Source organism: Aspergillus brasiliensis (genome assembly GCF_001889945.1).
Source record: "Aspergillus brasiliensis CBS 101740 unplaced genomic scaffold ASPBRscaffold_10, whole genome shotgun sequence".
In the NCBI taxonomy this organism is placed as follows: domain Eukaryota; kingdom Fungi; phylum Ascomycota; class Eurotiomycetes; order Eurotiales; family Aspergillaceae; genus Aspergillus; species Aspergillus brasiliensis.
Window position 1 is genome coordinate 506628 of NW_027137451.1, and position 16814 is coordinate 523441.

The 16814-nt window shown below is 49.3% G+C and overlaps 6 protein-coding genes across 6 annotated transcripts; 2 read left to right on the forward strand and 4 right to left on the reverse strand.

Annotated features, from left to right (window-relative positions):
- Window positions 1-161: 161 nt before the first annotated feature.
- On the forward strand, window positions 162-3144 carry ASPBRDRAFT_76946 (putative C6 transcription factor; the record flags this gene model as incomplete). Its single annotated transcript, XM_067629341.1, has 9 exons — window positions 162-214; window positions 291-314; window positions 400-521; window positions 571-1040; window positions 1096-1391; window positions 1444-1869; window positions 1917-2152; window positions 2209-2715; window positions 2809-3144. Coding segments are annotated over 8 exons (2129 nt in total), but the record flags the coding sequence as incomplete, so codon positions are not given.
- ASPBRDRAFT_131528 (uncharacterized protein) lies at window positions 2878-4002 on the reverse strand (the record flags this gene model as incomplete). Its single annotated transcript, XM_067618335.1, has 4 exons — window positions 2878-3144; window positions 3218-3421; window positions 3492-3739; window positions 3945-4002. The coding sequence occupies 4 exons, from the start codon at window positions 4000-4002 to the stop codon at window positions 2878-2880; spliced, it is 777 nt and encodes a 258-aa protein (XP_067476703.1).
- A 659-nt stretch (window positions 4003-4661) lies between these two features.
- ASPBRDRAFT_198123 (potassium channel family protein) lies at window positions 4662-6716 on the reverse strand (the record flags this gene model as incomplete). Its single annotated transcript, XM_067621173.1, has 2 exons — window positions 4662-6396; window positions 6445-6716. The coding sequence occupies 2 exons, from the start codon at window positions 6714-6716 to the stop codon at window positions 4662-4664; spliced, it is 2007 nt and encodes a 668-aa protein (XP_067476704.1).
- Window positions 6717-7177: 461 nt separating this feature from the next.
- Window positions 7178-8969, reverse strand: ASPBRDRAFT_45790 (putative integral membrane protein). Its single transcript, XM_067625490.1, has 6 exons — window positions 8682-8969; window positions 8612-8631; window positions 8520-8556; window positions 8402-8469; window positions 7876-8348; window positions 7178-7811 (listed from the first exon to the last, which is right to left on the reverse strand). Exons 1-6 carry the CDS (start codon window positions 8857-8859, stop codon window positions 7445-7447), a joined length of 1143 nt encoding a protein of 380 aa, XP_067476705.1. The 5' UTR covers window positions 8860-8969; the 3' UTR covers window positions 7178-7444.
- A 1585-nt stretch (window positions 8970-10554) lies between these two features.
- ASPBRDRAFT_45793 (uncharacterized protein) lies at window positions 10555-12661 on the reverse strand. Its single transcript, XM_067625491.1, has 6 exons — window positions 12345-12661; window positions 11913-12291; window positions 11688-11843; window positions 11291-11613; window positions 11154-11223; window positions 10555-11082 (listed from the first exon to the last, which is right to left on the reverse strand). The coding sequence occupies exons 2-6, from the start codon at window positions 12214-12216 to the stop codon at window positions 10949-10951; spliced, it is 987 nt and encodes a 328-aa protein (XP_067476706.1). The 5' UTR covers window positions 12217-12291; window positions 12345-12661; the 3' UTR covers window positions 10555-10948.
- A 1079-nt stretch (window positions 12662-13740) lies between these two features.
- On the forward strand, window positions 13741-15695 carry ASPBRDRAFT_32304 (putative MFS sugar transporter; the record flags this gene model as incomplete). Its single annotated transcript, XM_067623000.1, has 8 exons — window positions 13741-13812; window positions 13869-14143; window positions 14199-14745; window positions 14801-14888; window positions 14944-15142; window positions 15192-15292; window positions 15344-15442; window positions 15463-15695. 8 exons carry the CDS (start codon window positions 13741-13743, stop codon window positions 15693-15695), a joined length of 1614 nt encoding a protein of 537 aa, XP_067476707.1.
- Window positions 15696-16814: the final 1119 nt, after the last annotated feature.

A 16814-nucleotide genomic window follows, 5' to 3' on the forward strand; every position in this document is an offset into this window, starting at 1 on the left:
ACAAAGTTCGGTCCACATCCTCTCGGCCTCCGCGGGATCCGCCAGTCTCTCACTTCCTGCAGCCAACTCGCCCTCGCCTTCCCCAACACTCACAATCTCTACTCTGCTGAGAAAGTGATAAGCCGCGCTATCGGGAATCGGTGATCTTGGAATGCTTGACCACATGGAGCCCGAGGGGCCCGAGAGTGAGAGGGAGCCAGTTGTCAGGCGTGCGGTAAGTTCGAGTTGCACCGCATGCTCATACTAGTAGTTATGGACGGCTTCCAGTCCAGAATGCTGACAGATGCCAGTGCGATCAATGCCGCCTCCGAAAGGTACGTCACTGCTGCAGTCCATCAACAATAGATGTGGGTTTCGCTTTTAGGATAGACATTGATGGATTCTTTGTGCGACTACTAGATACGCTGCGACAAGCGATCTCCCTGCTCCAATTGCCGCAGTTCCCAGATCATCTGCCGCTCAACTGGTGCTGGACAGAGGCCCCCAGAGCCAAAGAAACGCGTCCTTATTTCCAGCCAGTAGTACGTGCAGCAAGTAGCCTGCTTCTCGAGTTTAATTGACCTAGTGTAGTGAGAGGAAGATTGACCTGATCGAAGAACGCCTGGGTAACATCGAGCGCACCCTGTTGGAACTCAGAGCGCAAGCCAAGGGCCCTTCAGAACAATACCATCAGACTACTCCACTGTCAACCCAGCTGAGTCCATCCACTACGACCAATTACACTAGTGCTGCTGCAACCCTGGAACAACACGAGTCTACTCCTGCCTTTGAGGGCAATTCCTCTCTTGCTGCCCATTCCGCCTACGCCAGAGAATTCCTGGAGACGGCCGTTTCCCACCGTGCGCTCCAGATGTCGACCCCCAAAATAAGCACCGCGCTTGCATCCTTGAAGCAGATCGTTAGTATGCAGGACCACCAGGCACAATCTCCATCTCGCCAGGTGCGGTTCCCGAATCAGAGGGCTATTCCCGGCTCAGGATTGCGCGAGCTTGCCATGCCTCCGGCGCCAGTTGTTCTGGCACTCCTGCGCAAATGCCAAGGTAGTTTCTGAGGCATTCTTTGTCCTTGTGGTAGCTTTACCTAACGTACTGCCAGAGCAACCAAGTACCCTGCAAGCATACTTGCCTTTCCTGTCGCCCCCACGGCTAGTTGAAAGATGCCGCCAAATTTATTTCTCCACAGAAGAATACTCCGATGCTACTTTTATTGTGGTTAACGGGGCCCTTCTCTACCTGATCAGCGACGTGGTCGCTATCGCAAAGGATTCACAGACTAGAGAGGAGTATGATAGATATTTTAAACTCTGTCTCGTCAACCTTGAAACTGCTTTGGGAAGTTTGAGCCTTCTCATGTCTGCGAACGATGATAACATCGAAGCACTCGCTTTAGGGGTGAGCTTTGTAACGGAAAATAAGACGGTTCAGACTGCTGACAGGAATCAAGGCCGTCTATGCAATCGAGACGTCGAAGCCATCGTTCGCCATGACTTTGATTTCAGCGGCCGTCCGCTTATGCCAAACACTCGGGTACCATCGATCAAGCCCTTCAGATAAGAACAGCAAGCCCACACTTGGCTATGCACTATTTTGGACGATCTACGTTTTAGACAAAGCCGTTTCCCTGCGTTTGGGACGTGCGTCAACCATTCAAGATTACGACGTCACTTCGGTTGTGAACATCGAAATGATCGGACTAGATGAGCCATATAACAAAATATACTTCTTGTGGGTCCGACTCGCAACAATACAGGGAAAGGTGTATGAATTTCTCTACAGCCCTGCAGCTTTGGCGCGACCGGAAAGTGAGCGGGCTGCTCATGCTCGCCAGTTGGCTTCTGAGATGCAGCAAGAGATTATGGAGCCATTCGAGGTATGTACTATTGGTCAGGTATCTAATGAGATTCTAACATGCTCCAGGGGATCCATTTCAACGATCATCGATCCCCAGTTGATGAGGTCTTCTTCAGAGCAGACAAGGTCGCCCGCTTGTCAGTCTTAACTCTGATTTACCGAGCCATACCTCCACAAGGAACACAGGGAACATTCATCAATGAATGCATCGAAACCGCCAGATCAGCCCTCGAGGTGCATCAAAACTGCCTGGTGGACGTGAAGGAGATGTCAGAGCATATCAAGGCCTCCTATTTCCATTGGTACGTTGCAGATACTTGCCTTGGCACACCGCCATATCTCTAATTTACCCTCCCAGGACCATTCTCTATGCACCTTTTGTTCCATTTATAGTGATCTTCTGCCATACCATCGCTGTATCATCATGGGATGATCTTGCTCGGCTTGAAGACTTTGTGGCTTCATTACAGCCCAACTGTTTCCTTTCCGAGGCCATCTCGAAACTGTATCAGCTCTGTCAGGTTCTCAGCAATGTGGCTAGACTGTACATTGAAGCAAAAGAGCAAGTGCAGGTCAAGGAGGATCAAGAGCTAGCTTCTGTCGGTCAAGAATTTGATGTATACCTCAGCGCGCTTGGATTGGCACCTATGTCGGCTGATGATAACTATGGCGCCTGGGCACCACCCGCCCCTGTTCCTGCTGGGTCAGCGCCTGGAGATGCACGGGCCACTATAGAAGGCCAATACTCTGCACCAATGCCCCAGACCAGTCAACTTGGTAATTGGTTCTCAGGAAATCAGCACATGATGGGCCTGTTAGAGGAAGATATCTCTCTGTTCGATCCTTCTTCGTGGACATAATTAAGGTGAGTACGTAGATAAGCTCCTGGTTCTCTACAATTGCATGGCCAAAAAGCAGAATTTCGTGCTGGTATTGATTTGCTGACAGCATTCACTAGGTCGAGATACAGAACGTTGCCAAAATGTATTTCTGCATGCCCATCTCCGATAATAATCGACATCACGACTTAGATACACTTGCCACCATCAATGACCATCTCCGTTCCATTGATAAAACGCCCCTCATCACTGGCCAGATACAGACAAATGTTTGCCACATCGTCCCCCTCCGTGAGACGACCCAACGGCACATTTCCGATGAATTTTTCCCAGTTCTCCGGCGTATTTTCCATTCCCGTGAACACGGAGAACAAGGGCGTGGCCGACAGAAGAGGGGCGACCGAATTGACACGGATATTATGTGGCCCATACTCAGCCGCCAAACCCTTGGTAGCCTGATTGATACAAATCATCAGCATCTAATGCAAACCCCACACCAAGAGGAAAGCATAGTGACATTCCACTCACATTCGAAACCGCCCCCTTGGACGCATTGTACCACACCAACCCCGGCCGAGGTCTCGAGGCCCCCGTCGACGAGATATTAATTATCGATCCTCCCTGGCCTTGCTCAATGGCCCGAGCCACGAATGCCTGACTGCCCAAATAAACTCCCTTGACGTTCACATTGAACACCCGCTCCCATTCGTCCTCGGTGACCTCCAGCGTCGGCTGATCAACCATACATGAGCCTTACTTGACATAATAGACACCATGAGTAGAGCTCAAGTGGGGAGGTTACCTTATTCCGATACGTCGTCCCCGCATTATTCACCAATACATCCAACTTTCCGAACAACGACACCGCCTTCTCCACAATGCGTTTCCAATCCGCTGCCTTGGTCACGTCCATTTGCTCGAACACGATATTCTCCGGATTCACGGCGGCGGTCTTCTGGCCCCCTTCGGAGCTGATATCCGCGACGATGACCTTAGCACCTTCGGAGGCGAAGCGCTGCGCGATGGCGGCGCCGAATCCGGATCCGGCTCCTAGAGGTTACCTCGTTAGCATTGGAAGGGGGTATGAGTTGATTAGTATCATGTATAAATTGGGATATATTTGTCGAAGACAGATGACTAGTAGATAAATAGATAGACGAACAGAACAGCTCGAATGAGTTGTGTTGCGATACTAATCAACATAAAGGAAGGAGGGGGCGGGGGAAGAAGACTAGAAAAGGGAGGAAAAACTTACCGGTAACGATAGCAACCTTGCCCTCCATCCGGGCACCTGGAGCGAGTTGTTTCGTCATTTTGGTAATATATTCAGTTCCGATAGTAATAGGTACTGGTAACAAGTATAATTGAATGATAAGTAAGTACAAATGCAGGTAGGTATGAATAGTTTAGTTGCCTAGTAGCCGGCTTGCTAGACAGACTAGACGATTACTGTCCTTTCTTATATACGATGATCAAGAGAAGAGAGTATGACATGATACAGCTTACCCCGCTTTTTTACTTTGGAGATAGGAGAGTTGCTTCCCCTTCTTTTCCTTTCATTACGACGCTGATCCAGGGAGGGGGTTTGCATTCCGGGTGGTATGTGGTTGGCTGGTTGGGTCGTGCGGAGACGTTGGTTGAGTTAGTTATTCTGGGACGGAACGAAGTCCGGGTGGGTGGCCGAGGATCTTAACGTCTATCGGTGTATATGTTAGGTGTTAAGGAGGGGAATTTGTGTCACTTGTGTTCTGCTGGATATAACAAGAGAAGTATAGATGACTATACTTTGTTTATAATATATGGAGTGGAGGGTGTTGTTTCTGTGTGACGGTCACATGGTCCAGTATTACTGAAATCTAATAATCCAATTGAGAGAAATAGCTAGATTTGATCAAGAAAAAAGAAATAGAAATAGAAATAGAAATAAAATAAAATAAAAAATATGTACACGATTTGAAGCAATTGAACTTATTTACTGATCATCCTCGAACTTCACTTCCCTTTGCTTCCTCAGGGTCGGTTCATCTTCCTCTCTCGTGGTGCCTGCCTGCCTCGCCTGGACATCGACATACCGAATCAGACTCTCGCAGAGACGGTTCAGAACCCATTCTGGTTCCGTCTGCGTGGCTAACATTGGGCTTGTTTTACCAATCCAATCCCAATTCAGGATTCCGTATTCATCTTCGTGGATTTCTACGCCGTCTGGACTGGGATCCGTGAATCGGATGAGTCGGGTATATTCCACCCATTCTTCGTAGCTATATCGTTTCCGCTCGCCCTCTACAACGTCGCGGGTAGTTCGCTGAATCGCGTACGCGAGTTGCTGTGCGAAGTGGATGGTGGATCCTGATCCCGTGCCTGAAGCCGTGTCTGGCTCGCTGGCAAGTTCCTCGAGCGATCTTGCAGGTGGATGTTCGGGGCTGTGCTGGTGCTCTGCTCTCGTGCCTCTTTCCTCGTTGTCCAACCCGACGTGGAAGCCTTCGGTTACTCGTCTGTTTTCTTCGCGATGCTGCAGTGTAGTATAAAGGACTGGGAATTTACGGAGGAATTCCCTGTATTTCTCTGACTGTGGGAGGACGGTCCAGTCTGCGAAAACGCTGGTGGCGTGCTTGAATGCGACGACGATTGTGTCGCTCATTTCAGATATAAGGACTGTCATGGTTGGCACGGATAGAAGAGACCAGACAATGAAAAAGGGTCTCGCTGCATTCGTGGTGGGTGTGATGTCCCCGTATCCGATCGTGAGGAGGGAGCAAAAGCCGAAGTACAAGGCTTCGAAGTATGTGATTTGTTCTAGGCGCCAGAAGACCACAGCACCACACGTCCAGACTATACCAAACATGATAACGCTCAGAATGAGATTGTACCAACGCCGGAAAAGGACGGTTTCGTATTGAATTGCTCGCATGGCGTTGAATCGGTCTTTTTCTTCCCTCATTATAAGGAGCTTCGGTCGGCCTACCAATGAGAATGCGCCGATGGCACTACCCCCTCCATTTTTGAGTGAGCGCTTATTCTTGTATTTGAGACGCGGGTCTTCTGCGCCTGGATCTAGTGAAATAGAGTGTTCGATAGTAGCTTGTCGTTTTCTTTCAATGTGCTTCCGCACGACATTGTCGTATTGTAGTTCTCGGGCGAAGTCATGGATACTTCCCACCACAAGTCCCAGGATGATTATCCCCATCACCGCATAGGGAAATACAAGGCCCTTCCCGACCGAGGTTGGAGCAGTGATATCGCCGTACCCTAATGTCAGGATTGTGACGTCTGAGAAATAGAGTGCATCCGCAAATGATATGTCAATGACGGCGTGGAAGATCGCAGCGCCTATTAGTAGCCAAACCACGAACGCAGTGGTTTGCAATATCAACGTTCTCTGGCCGTCAGTCAGAGCGAAATACTGCGGATAGTGCCCCAATACATATCCCAGCATGTTGATCATTAGGATAACAGTGAGAAAGAAATATAGAGCTGCTGCGATGACTGCACTCCAATAGGCCTGGGAGTATGTCTGTTCTGGTGGTACGGGGCCATCATATATGTTTGTAGCAACAGTTATACCGATCAGAATCCCCGTGGACAGGCACCAGAGGATGATAGATGCGGGCAAGGCTATGATATATCGCATAGTGCGCGTAAAGTTGAAGAGCAGAAAAACGTTGCCCGCAATTCCACACGCAAGTGATGTGGCATTAAGGGCTATGCACCTGGTAGGGTTAGCACTTTTTGTCGAAATCCCAGCGATCTGCGCTCACCATCGAGGATCACTAATGAGTTCCTGTGCCTGCGCGCCCGATGATGCGGTCTCTCCAAGAAGCCTACTTTTCCACGGCATCACAAGGGCAACAATCGACATGAGATTTGCGAGAGGAGCCGTGGTAGCTGCTACCAGAGGAATAGCAGTAGATGCGATCCACCAGTCTTGTGGCCCATCATCTTCCGCAGGCCTTGGATTGAAGTGACTTCGGAGCCACTTGCAAAAGGACCTCTTTTCCGTGCTCTGAGGTCGGTCTTTATCATCATTCATATCTAAAAGGTTGGGACGACACAGCGCCACCCAACCTGGAGAAAGGTCTCTGCTATAACCTGGAAAGTAGTAGTGATGAAAGTTCCAGACAAGACATATAGCTTAATAATTCATTTCACGGAGGTAAGCATGGAGTAACTATCGAGCTAAAGATACTTAGACCGTTCCGATGGCTGCCCATGAGATGCAAGAAAGCCCCGAAGGACAAAGAGCCTACTGAAATTTAGCTGGATGGCGAGCATCACCGGCGAAGCCAAAGGTTCCTTGTTTTGCAATGGCGGCAACTCGCGGCAGACAATCTCGTGACGGGCCGACCCCGGAATGTGCCCTACTATCCTCTTATGAACATGACGTCATGGTTCTTCGTCCTCCCAGGAACCAGTCAGCTCAAAGCTTCATTGTTCCTCATAGCGATTAAGCATATACTAAGCTTCTCGGAATTATGTGGGCCCATCAGCACCCCAGTATCGGTGCAGAGATGTTTATTCACAATGTTCGAGCATGTCAACAACCATCATGTTGCTTCCTGGCGTCAAAAAACATTTGAAACAGATGTAAATCAACATCAAGGGCGGTTATGAGAACCGAAAGGTATATGATACACTATATTAGAATATATACGTTAAGAAAACCATGTGGAGTAGTTCGTTCGAGATGCAGACCGGTTAAGGCACAACATAATGGTATCCCCCGGAACGCCGCTATACCGCCAAAAGCCCACTAACATGTCATTCGTTCTCAATGTATCGAGATGTCACAGTCGTCGAGACGTCCACTGTCCTCATGATCCCCATGGTCCCTGTGCCTTGCCGTTCTGAATCACCCCGAACCGTCGTCTCAATCCGTGGCGCTTCCTGAGCGTTTGGGATGAGAATGTCCTGGTCCGATCCAACCTCCGTCAGGGTCATCTGGTTTTTGCTCCTATCGTTGCGGCTAGGACGACTATTCTTGACCTTGCTCAGCTCGTACTGTGACGTTTGGGTATTCTTATGACTCGGGTATCTGTTGCTCGTGTACTCGCGGTGGGTACGGGAAACTAGAGCTGAAAGGGCGGGCAGGCAGGCACAAATGACCCCAATCGTTATTTCGGCGTTTCTATCGGCGAAATAATTGTCAGAAAGGGAACACAATGATACTGAAGTTGGAAGAGTAGTCGTACCCAAACATGTTAATGCGCATGAAAGCCAATGTTCCATCCTTCGACTGCCCCGTCAACACGATAAGAATCAAGCGGACAACACTCGATGCACATGCTAGCCCCCCAGCTCCCAAAACGACCATGACTCTCAATTTCTTTTTCAATGGCAATTGCAACCCCACCGTTAAAGGTAAGGGAAGGATGAGGATGGTCATATCGCTAACAACGCTGACGACTGCATCGGCAAGAATAATTGATGTCTGGTCCAGACATGAACCTGCTGTGTCGGGGGCCCAGAACTTCGATATCGGGTCGCAGATGCGGATTTTGACAATTACCGCTGGAATATAGTATGCTAGCATAACACCTAGAAAGACGTAGATGAATACGACGGTTTTGCGATAAGGGCTGAACACTCGTGCAATGATCCAAAGTAGGGACAACTTGGTCAGATATGCGGTCGGGCCATACATGACCATTGTCACATACACCGTCTGAACAGGTCAGTACAGCAAATAGAGGGACTATACGTGACGCTCTCACATACCTTCTCGAAGGGTATGCGATGGGATACAGGCACATCAGCGTAGTGCATCCCGCCTCCGAAATGTCCCACTGGACTAATACTCAGCAAATTTCCGAAAAGGGCTGTTGTTTATACTTACTGATCAAAGCAATGACCGAATAACAGACACCGAGGAACTGCCATTGAAATAGTTGAGCATCTCATTCAGTAGATAGGCATCAACATCCTTACCCAAGCACCTAGACATGTCCCTGTGAGTCCGTTAGCACTGGCCATTAGGATCTGTTCATCAAGCCCTTACAATCCTCTCTCCGAAAGCCGTCCATTATGACAAGCCGGGTCAAACACCGCAGAGCAAAGAAAATCGTCATCATAGTGATGCATAATATCTGTGTCGCCAGGTTCCATTTCTGAACCGACCTGTCAACAGGCCCATTGGTCGTGCCGGTGTCATCACGCCCGAGCAGCTCTGCGAACATCGTGACGAGCGGGTAGGCTTCACGGATGCGCTTCCAAGGTGCTGGACTCAATTTAACGTCCCAGCAATCTGGGTTTAAAGTCCCCTTTAAGATTATATCACAGCCAAACTTGGGAACTCGGGCTCATGACACATCAGTCAAGGTCGATACATCGCGAGCAATAAAGCCCTCCGATTAGTCCTCTGTCACAAGCACCAAGCCTTTTTTTTTTTATCTAATTTAGAGGGAGACCGTCGCCCCTGAAGGCGATGGCGTAGGGCCTAAAGATTTTTACTCCTTTGCAGAGCATCCTGCGACAGGGTTCCGGGTTAGTCAAAGACAGGGGTGCAACGAAGGAAGTACGACTAGTCAATGAGCATTACTTTTTCCGAACAAAGGGCCTATTTAGTGTGGGCTAATTGCTTGGTCAGTGGGCGATCTCGCCAAGCACTCGAGAATATTGCCTGATTGCTAGCTAGCATTGACAAGAGTCCTTTTTTATCGTCTCGAAAATCCGCCGCTGTTCGGTGCAGAGAATTGATTGCTCGAATTTTTAGTGCATTGGACCCATTCTATGCTAGACTGAGAATGACTAACTGGTTACGCTGGGACAGGAGTGTGTAACTATGCAAGAATCTGCATGGTCAGTGTCAAAGCTCAGTATCCCCCTCCCCAGTCTCTCACATGTCGCACATGCGTTGTGATTAAAGCGGGAATCCATGCGTGCAATCGGCCAAGGGCTTGGGGGTTAAAAATTGATCAGCAGCTGATCAGGCTTCGTTCGCCCTTCCAATGGCTGGGTCTGGCGTTAGAATGTAATGAAGCCAGCACAATTATTGGAAGCAGCTGGGTAAGGGAACTGGGGTAGGGGCGGGTGGTGGTGGTGGTGAAAGAGAGATGTCGATCGAAAGCCACGCCTGATTTCTGATCCATCCTTTCGCGGGTTAGAGGTACATATGGTTACTGGTTAGTTAGGTGTCGCTTACGGTCTGATACAGTCATACGGTATTGGTATTGGGTAAGTCAGGGCTGGAACTGGGGCGGGCGCGCCGGGCGGCAAGTGGGGTCCGCCAGCCGCCTAAGAGAACTTAATGCCCGTGCGGATGCAACGCTGTTACCAATGGTGGGTCTCGGGAACGTCAATCTTGCCTTACCCGGCATAGCAAGGTCTCGTCTTAGATTATTATTGTGAAACTAAACGACTGGCTGTCTCGATGACTGGATGGGAAAAAAAAGAAAATAGAAACAGAATTAGAAAAATAGAACAAAAAAGTAAGAAAGATCAGAAGTACGATGCAGGAGTGGGCAAGAGCTGAGGGTCTTGAGCAAATTTCTTCGCATGAACCCACTTCTTAGTCGAGCAAATGCGTTCTCTGTCTGGTTAGTGGTTACACATTGGCTCCCCAGTTAGCAAACGTTTCTCCGAGATGTGAAAGGCAAACACACTATACGCTGTAGTAGACTCGAAGTGGAGTCCTGCGTTTCTTTGTGTTCCCTTCCACGCGTGGCAGAATGTCCCGGACATTCTGGTTTCCATGTGACCCTGGCGACGACCACAAATTATCACCATCTTAGCTTTATCGGAAGGTGTTAATTTGCCATGGAGTTTGCCCAGTAAGCACTTCGTGGTCTGACTTACTTTGATTCCAAGCATTCTAATGAAATGATTTTAGTATCAATCTCATCACGAGCAGGTACTTACCTCTGTATGCCGTGGTTCCTTGTCCTCTGAAATCCGGCTGGTTGCAGATTTGGTCTAGATTCTGCGCTCTGCCCGGGTGACCATTGCTGATCGCATTGGCGCCTGGAAAAGTGGGCAGATTCCTGGTACTATAGCTCTACTGGATATAATACTGAATGTCCGGAGAAGTACGTATGCGCATTTTCATTCTTTTTCGTCGCTTAGTTTTTGTGCACTTACTACACTGCTTCCCCACTTATTTCCGTCTCGGTTATGTGTATCCATCAATAATCCCCACCTCCGGAATGTCGTGGCGGATATACTCCGTAGGAGAAGATAATTCGGAAAAGATATCCCCGTTGTTGGCGTCTGTGATTGTCGTGTGTAAGCGATGTGGCCCCAATTCAAAGCGCTGTTGGCAGATCCGGTTTAGAATATAGCCATGATGTTGGGGGGCGAGGACACTCCTCCGGGCATGTTCAGGGGGATAGATGCAACAAAGAACGACCAGCGCTGGAGATCTTGGCAAATTTGCGACAGTGCTTCTAGATCAAATAGCTCTCCTGTCAAGGTAGATCCGGTCAGTATATTATTGAAGCCGGCTTCATATCGCATGTAAATGAATTCAACGTACCGATAGGCATACCCCAGCCCGCAAGCACGTACTCATGCAGGAACAAATCAGGCGACTGGGGTGGGTAAACCTGCTACATGTCAGTCACAAATACTTGGATAATGATGCATTGCATAACATTGCAGTAAATGATATACCTCCCAGCTGATTGCGTCACTGGCAATCGCGGCGAATCCAGTATCCCAAAGCCATCGCAGCACATCTGTAGATGCCTCGACACCTGCATGCTCCGGGCTCGGGTTGTCAGAGTATTGCTTCTTCTGGGTATCTGTCATGGCGGTATCCCATTCCTTCGTCACTCCAATGCGAACGAACAGTATATCGCCCTTTTGAAAGACAATACCACATTCCTTGGCAATCTCCTTGATATCTGAAAGCCGAATCTGATGTGTCGAAAATGTGCTGTATCTGATTCCCCTCTTCTCTGCCCATGTGGCATAATCGATCAATACCCCGCGACCTGTCGAACAGCATGCGACACCGCAATTAGTCGCTTGCTCCGAAAGATCAATCAATAAATAGGTCGATTCCTACCAGCAATCCCCTCCTTCGCCCAATGCTGCAAGCCGATCCGATTGTTCTTTCGGTCATTGATTTCCTCGACTGTTGCGCCACCATAAAATACACGCTCGGTTTGGCCCTCAACCGTCTGCGAAAAATGCCGCAGACCATCCCACTGGCTACTTTGTTCTATTATTGAGTCAGCCCAGGGGGGGTGGTAACTACCGCGGGCGAAAGGAAGAATAGTGCATAACCTACGAGGATTCATTGTATAGACGTCGTCAAACGCCACACCGCCCAAAAGCGGAATGATCTGATGGTCGCATGGTTGACGGTTCAGATTAGGATGATCCAGCTTTGTCAGTTCCCAGCCCATCGTCACCCGTCGGCCGGTCTTGATTTCAGTGGCAGCAGCATTGGCTACCACTTCGGGTGTCAAGATGGCAAGCTTCCCCAATCCTTCTTCTCGACTTCCTGGCTTGCCAACCCATACTTGCTTTGGGTTTGGCAGCTCATCGAACGGTACATCGAAAGGGGACTGACTAGTACTATTACCCGACATATTTCTGGGAAGGATAGCTAGGTCGATAGTAGGTCTGTTAAGGGACACGCAGCACGTTCATTGACAAAAACCGGAATAGAGGAACAGTCAGCTAAGAACCCGTGTACGCAAAGGTATTAATATCTCACTGCACAATGGTTCTACCTGCGTAGCCTTTGGGCGGTGGTTCTAACAACTATCGCTTCCAACAGTTACTAATCCAAATTAAAAGGTGGGGATAGAAGACAGACCGGTTCGCCGCCGTTGCCATATAGCGGGTGCCCTAGATCAGGAAAATCAATAGACGGATCGCAGCGACGGGCTATCAGGCCCGCTTTTCTTAAAAGTAGTAGATACTTGCTCCGCACCAACTTTGAACCCCCTGTGGTTCGGAATTGTACGCTACACAAAAACGTAATATCGAGGATTGCGCCAGTTTAATTTGTCCTGCCGAGTCCACCAAAACCGAGGTTAACGGAAAAGGGCTCGGGGTTACTAATTCGGCCAAAATGTCTGTCTATTATGCCTGAGCGCGCATACGCACCATGTTACTCAGTTTAACTTACAAAGCGATCGTGACCTGAACCATGCTCACCAAAGGTGGATCTTAACTGACATCTTATGGGTCATCTTATCGGATGAGAGCCATGAACCACGCAGCGAGTCAGACTGCCATCTGATCAGGGCACAGATGGCAGCCACAATAAACCCAAATGGTAAACCAGGTTGTCAGGGTGGAGATGAAGAGAACCTTAAGTCCTTTCAGTTGCCTATTCTGAAGTAGTACGGGAGTTAGATAGTGAGTTATCCCGAGTAAGCGGCAGAACATACTTACAGGCATAACGGTAACGTACGTACATGCAGTGACAGCACGGGACTCCCCAGAGGAGCTTAGCGTCGGTCCCCTTGCTGGAGAAGACCGTTTTCTTGTGAGGCTAGCGAGGCAACGACAACTAATGCATCGTCTTTCTTCCCTCCCCTGGTCTAGAGGAAATGAATTGTCGAATGGCAACTGACGACCATGCTTCCTCGCCCAGGTGATTGAGCAGCCGTTATGCCGCTGGTCGATGGTTGGTGGATCCACCCCATCGTCGTCAACTCCACCCGGCCGGTGCTCTTCGCATACGAAGTAGTAGACTATACACAAGGGAAAGCTAGAAAGCTCCCACGAGCTAAGCCAGTTAGTGCAGGATGTGTGGAAGTCCTTGAGGTGCCTTTTCCTCTGCCCGCTCACCGTGCGTCAAGAGATATATCCCAGGCTGATGTGCCGGCACCTTGGCTGTCCTCCACGGTGTTGTTTACATTTTCGTTTCTGCTCGGCATTCCTTTCGCCTCTTTTTTTCACAAACCACCCCCCGGTCCCAGACCTGTTACTTTCGGGTAGTACTCCATACATGATCAAGAATTGAGCCGCGTGGCTTGCCCAATATTGTTTCATCTGATGCAACGTGCGGGTTGACCTGTTTGCTCTTCTTTCTGATCATATTTCTTTTTCTCTTCCCACTTTGGCTTCGATCTACATCCATTGCAGAGGTCTAGCTCGCCATGGGGACGTTCGGGTCTCAGACCAGTACCTATAATAGGCTGGTCACTATATTTGTTGCCGTTGGTTCGATGGTGGGTACCCAGAACTCCTTTTCTAGAATTGCTTCTAACTATTCCGATTTCAACAGACGTACGGCTACTGCTCCTCGATCATCTCAAGCACTATCGGTCAGCCAGGATGGTTTACATACTTCAATCTTCCTCAAGAAGGCGAGCCGGGATATGCCTCGATCACGACCCCTGCTATATCTACGGCGAACGGCGTCTTCAGTGCTGGAGGTGCGGTTGGAGCGCTCTTCATAATGTGGTCGTGTGATTATTTTGGTCGCAAACTTAATATACAGCTGGGGGCTTTCTTCTCAATGTTCGGAGGTGCACTTCAAGGAGGTGCTAATTCGCTCAAGTGCGCCCTGGTTTACCCTCCATCCATCGCACACGTCCTTGCTAACACTATCTAGAATGTTCCAAGCTGGGCGATTTGTCTGCGGCCTCGGAATTGGTATCCTCGTGACTGTTTGCCCAATGTATCTTTCCGAGATGTCTAGTGCCTTCCGTCGCGGTTGGCTTGTTGGCCATCATGCTATCTTTCTGGTCTTCGGTTATATGCTTGCTGGCTGGGTAGGCTATGCTTGCTACTTTGCGGAAAATAAGATTGGCACATTCGGCTGGCGGTTCCCACTTTGTCTACAATGCCTGCCACCTCTCATCTTGCTGCTCGGGTCGCCTTGGCTCCCTCGCTCTCCACGCTGGCTGATCAGTAAGGGAAAGCATGAGGAAGCTAGATTGGTCCTTGAACGACTTCGCAAATCCCCAGACGATCCCAACAACCTGGTTGCTAAGGAAGAATATTACCAGACTGCCGAGCAGATTCGTCTTGAAGGGGAGCGGTTGTCTACCTACGGCAATGTATGGAACGCAGTATTGAAGAAGAAGTCATACAGGAAGCGCATGGCTATCGGCTTCTTGACTCAATGGGGAGCCGAATTCGGCGGACCTCTGATCATTGTGAGTTTAACCCTGGTGAGATCAAGGTGATTCCCGATAGCTTACTTCTGCACAGAACAATTATGCCGTTCTTTTATACACCAACCTTGGGGAGACGGGCGGCATGCCACTGCTCCTGAGTGCGGTCTGGCTGACAACTGCTGGTAAGTATGGAAGCTGCCTGGCTATAAGCGGAAAAGTTAACCGGCGCGCTTTCAGGTGTCATTTACAACCCTCTTGGTGCCTGGCTTCATGACAAGGTCAATTCGCGTCGAAAAATGTACATTACAGGCTTTGTCGGAATTATTGTCACCACTTCCTGCTTGGCTGCCATGACGGCGCAATACGCAGGCACCACGAACCGGGTTGGTAACGGATTTGGCATTCTCTTTATGTATCTCTACCTTGCGTTCCAAGGGTAAGCATTCACTTCAGGTTGTTCTTTCGGACCGCTCATCTCTCAATAGAACTTTCTGTGATACGACGATGTATCTCTATGTGTCTGAAATTTTCCCTACTGAGATCCGCCCAATTGGCATGGGCTTCTCCTTGTTTGGACAGTTCGCCGGTAAGACGCCTGCCAGATATATAAGCCCCTGTGACTAAGAACGAATGACAGCGACTCTTATCCTGCTTCAAACCGCGCCCATGGGGTTTGACAACGTTGGTTGGAAATATTATCTGGTCATCATCTGCTGGTCCGCATTTTTTATTCCAGGTGAGCTATCTACGCGTTAGCGAATTCGGTATATCGCATTGACGTGTGGCTCCTAGTGATCTACTTCTTCTTCCCGGAGACTGCTCGATTGACACTGGAGGAAATTGCGAAGAACTTTGGCGAGGAAGTTGCGGTCCATCTCACTGACGCAACGGATGAGGAGAAAGCTCGCCTCGAACGTGATCTTGAGAAACGGCCCGATAGTGTGCCGCTCTCCGTCTCAAGTAAGGACAACGAGGCTCAAGCTGTCTAGCTTCCGCATTTGTCGGACAGGCTTTGTATAGGAGACGCCAAGAACTTCTTGAATAGGTACGCTGGCTGCCATCTATATACCAGACGATGGCTTACAATGTATACAGCAACAACAGTATGTGTTAACAACATACAAGGCCCAGGGACTGCTTGTTAGCGTTCCGAGATCCAAAACCTGGCCATGCTAGCAAGCTGGTTTTAATGCAATTGATGATACCCTGGGATTCGAAGGAATGATATTGGTGACACGCAGGAGCATATATGCAATGTTCAACCCTTGACATATGAAGTCCTAATCTTGTTCAAAAAGTGCAGACATAATGGCGATGATAATGCAGTGACACCAGTTAACTACCTTTTGTTCAACTTACTCTCTAATTATAGTGACTATGACAATCAAAGTGTGTTCAGTGGATCACTTTCCTTTTGTGTCATCTCAGAGAGGCGTTGCTATATTAAGCAACATGGGAGATGGATGCTGTCAACACCGATGAGATAAGACGTGTCCGTGCCGCGCAGTTGGTAAGGCAACACTGGGATGAGGGATGGGGCGTTTCAGCCTGGGAGAGGCCGGATGTCATCACGTGAGCATGGATGAGAGGCCCCGGCCAATGAGCTGGAGGGCTGGGCGGTATATAGCACCAATGGCAGGAATACTATAGGGCTGCAGAGAGCCAGACACAAATCAGGGGGGTGAAGCGTACTGCAGTATACTAGTTTGCACTGGTTATACGCAGACCTCCTGGCTATCTCCTTTTGCATGCCTGGCCCGAGCACATCACCTGGTTATCTGCCACAATTTGGGTGGTTTGGGGAGGCTCCGTGCAAGTGGTTACCACCTTCCGGGCACTCCGTAGGAGGGGGCCCTGAGAAAGGCTTGGTTAGAGATAAAGATGGGCTTTGGGAGGCTGAGAGCCGTGCAAATTGAGAGGAGAAACCAGGATGGTAATGGGGTGAATCGGATAAGAATGATCAGACGATCATCCTTATCATACGTAGTGATTGATATTGATCCAGTGCTGTGCTACGTCCTGAAGAAAAGAGGGTCGGCTCATTTCCTGAAGATCCTCGTCTCGCACGACCAGTTGGGGGGAGGATGCACCGACTCAGTGTGGCCTTG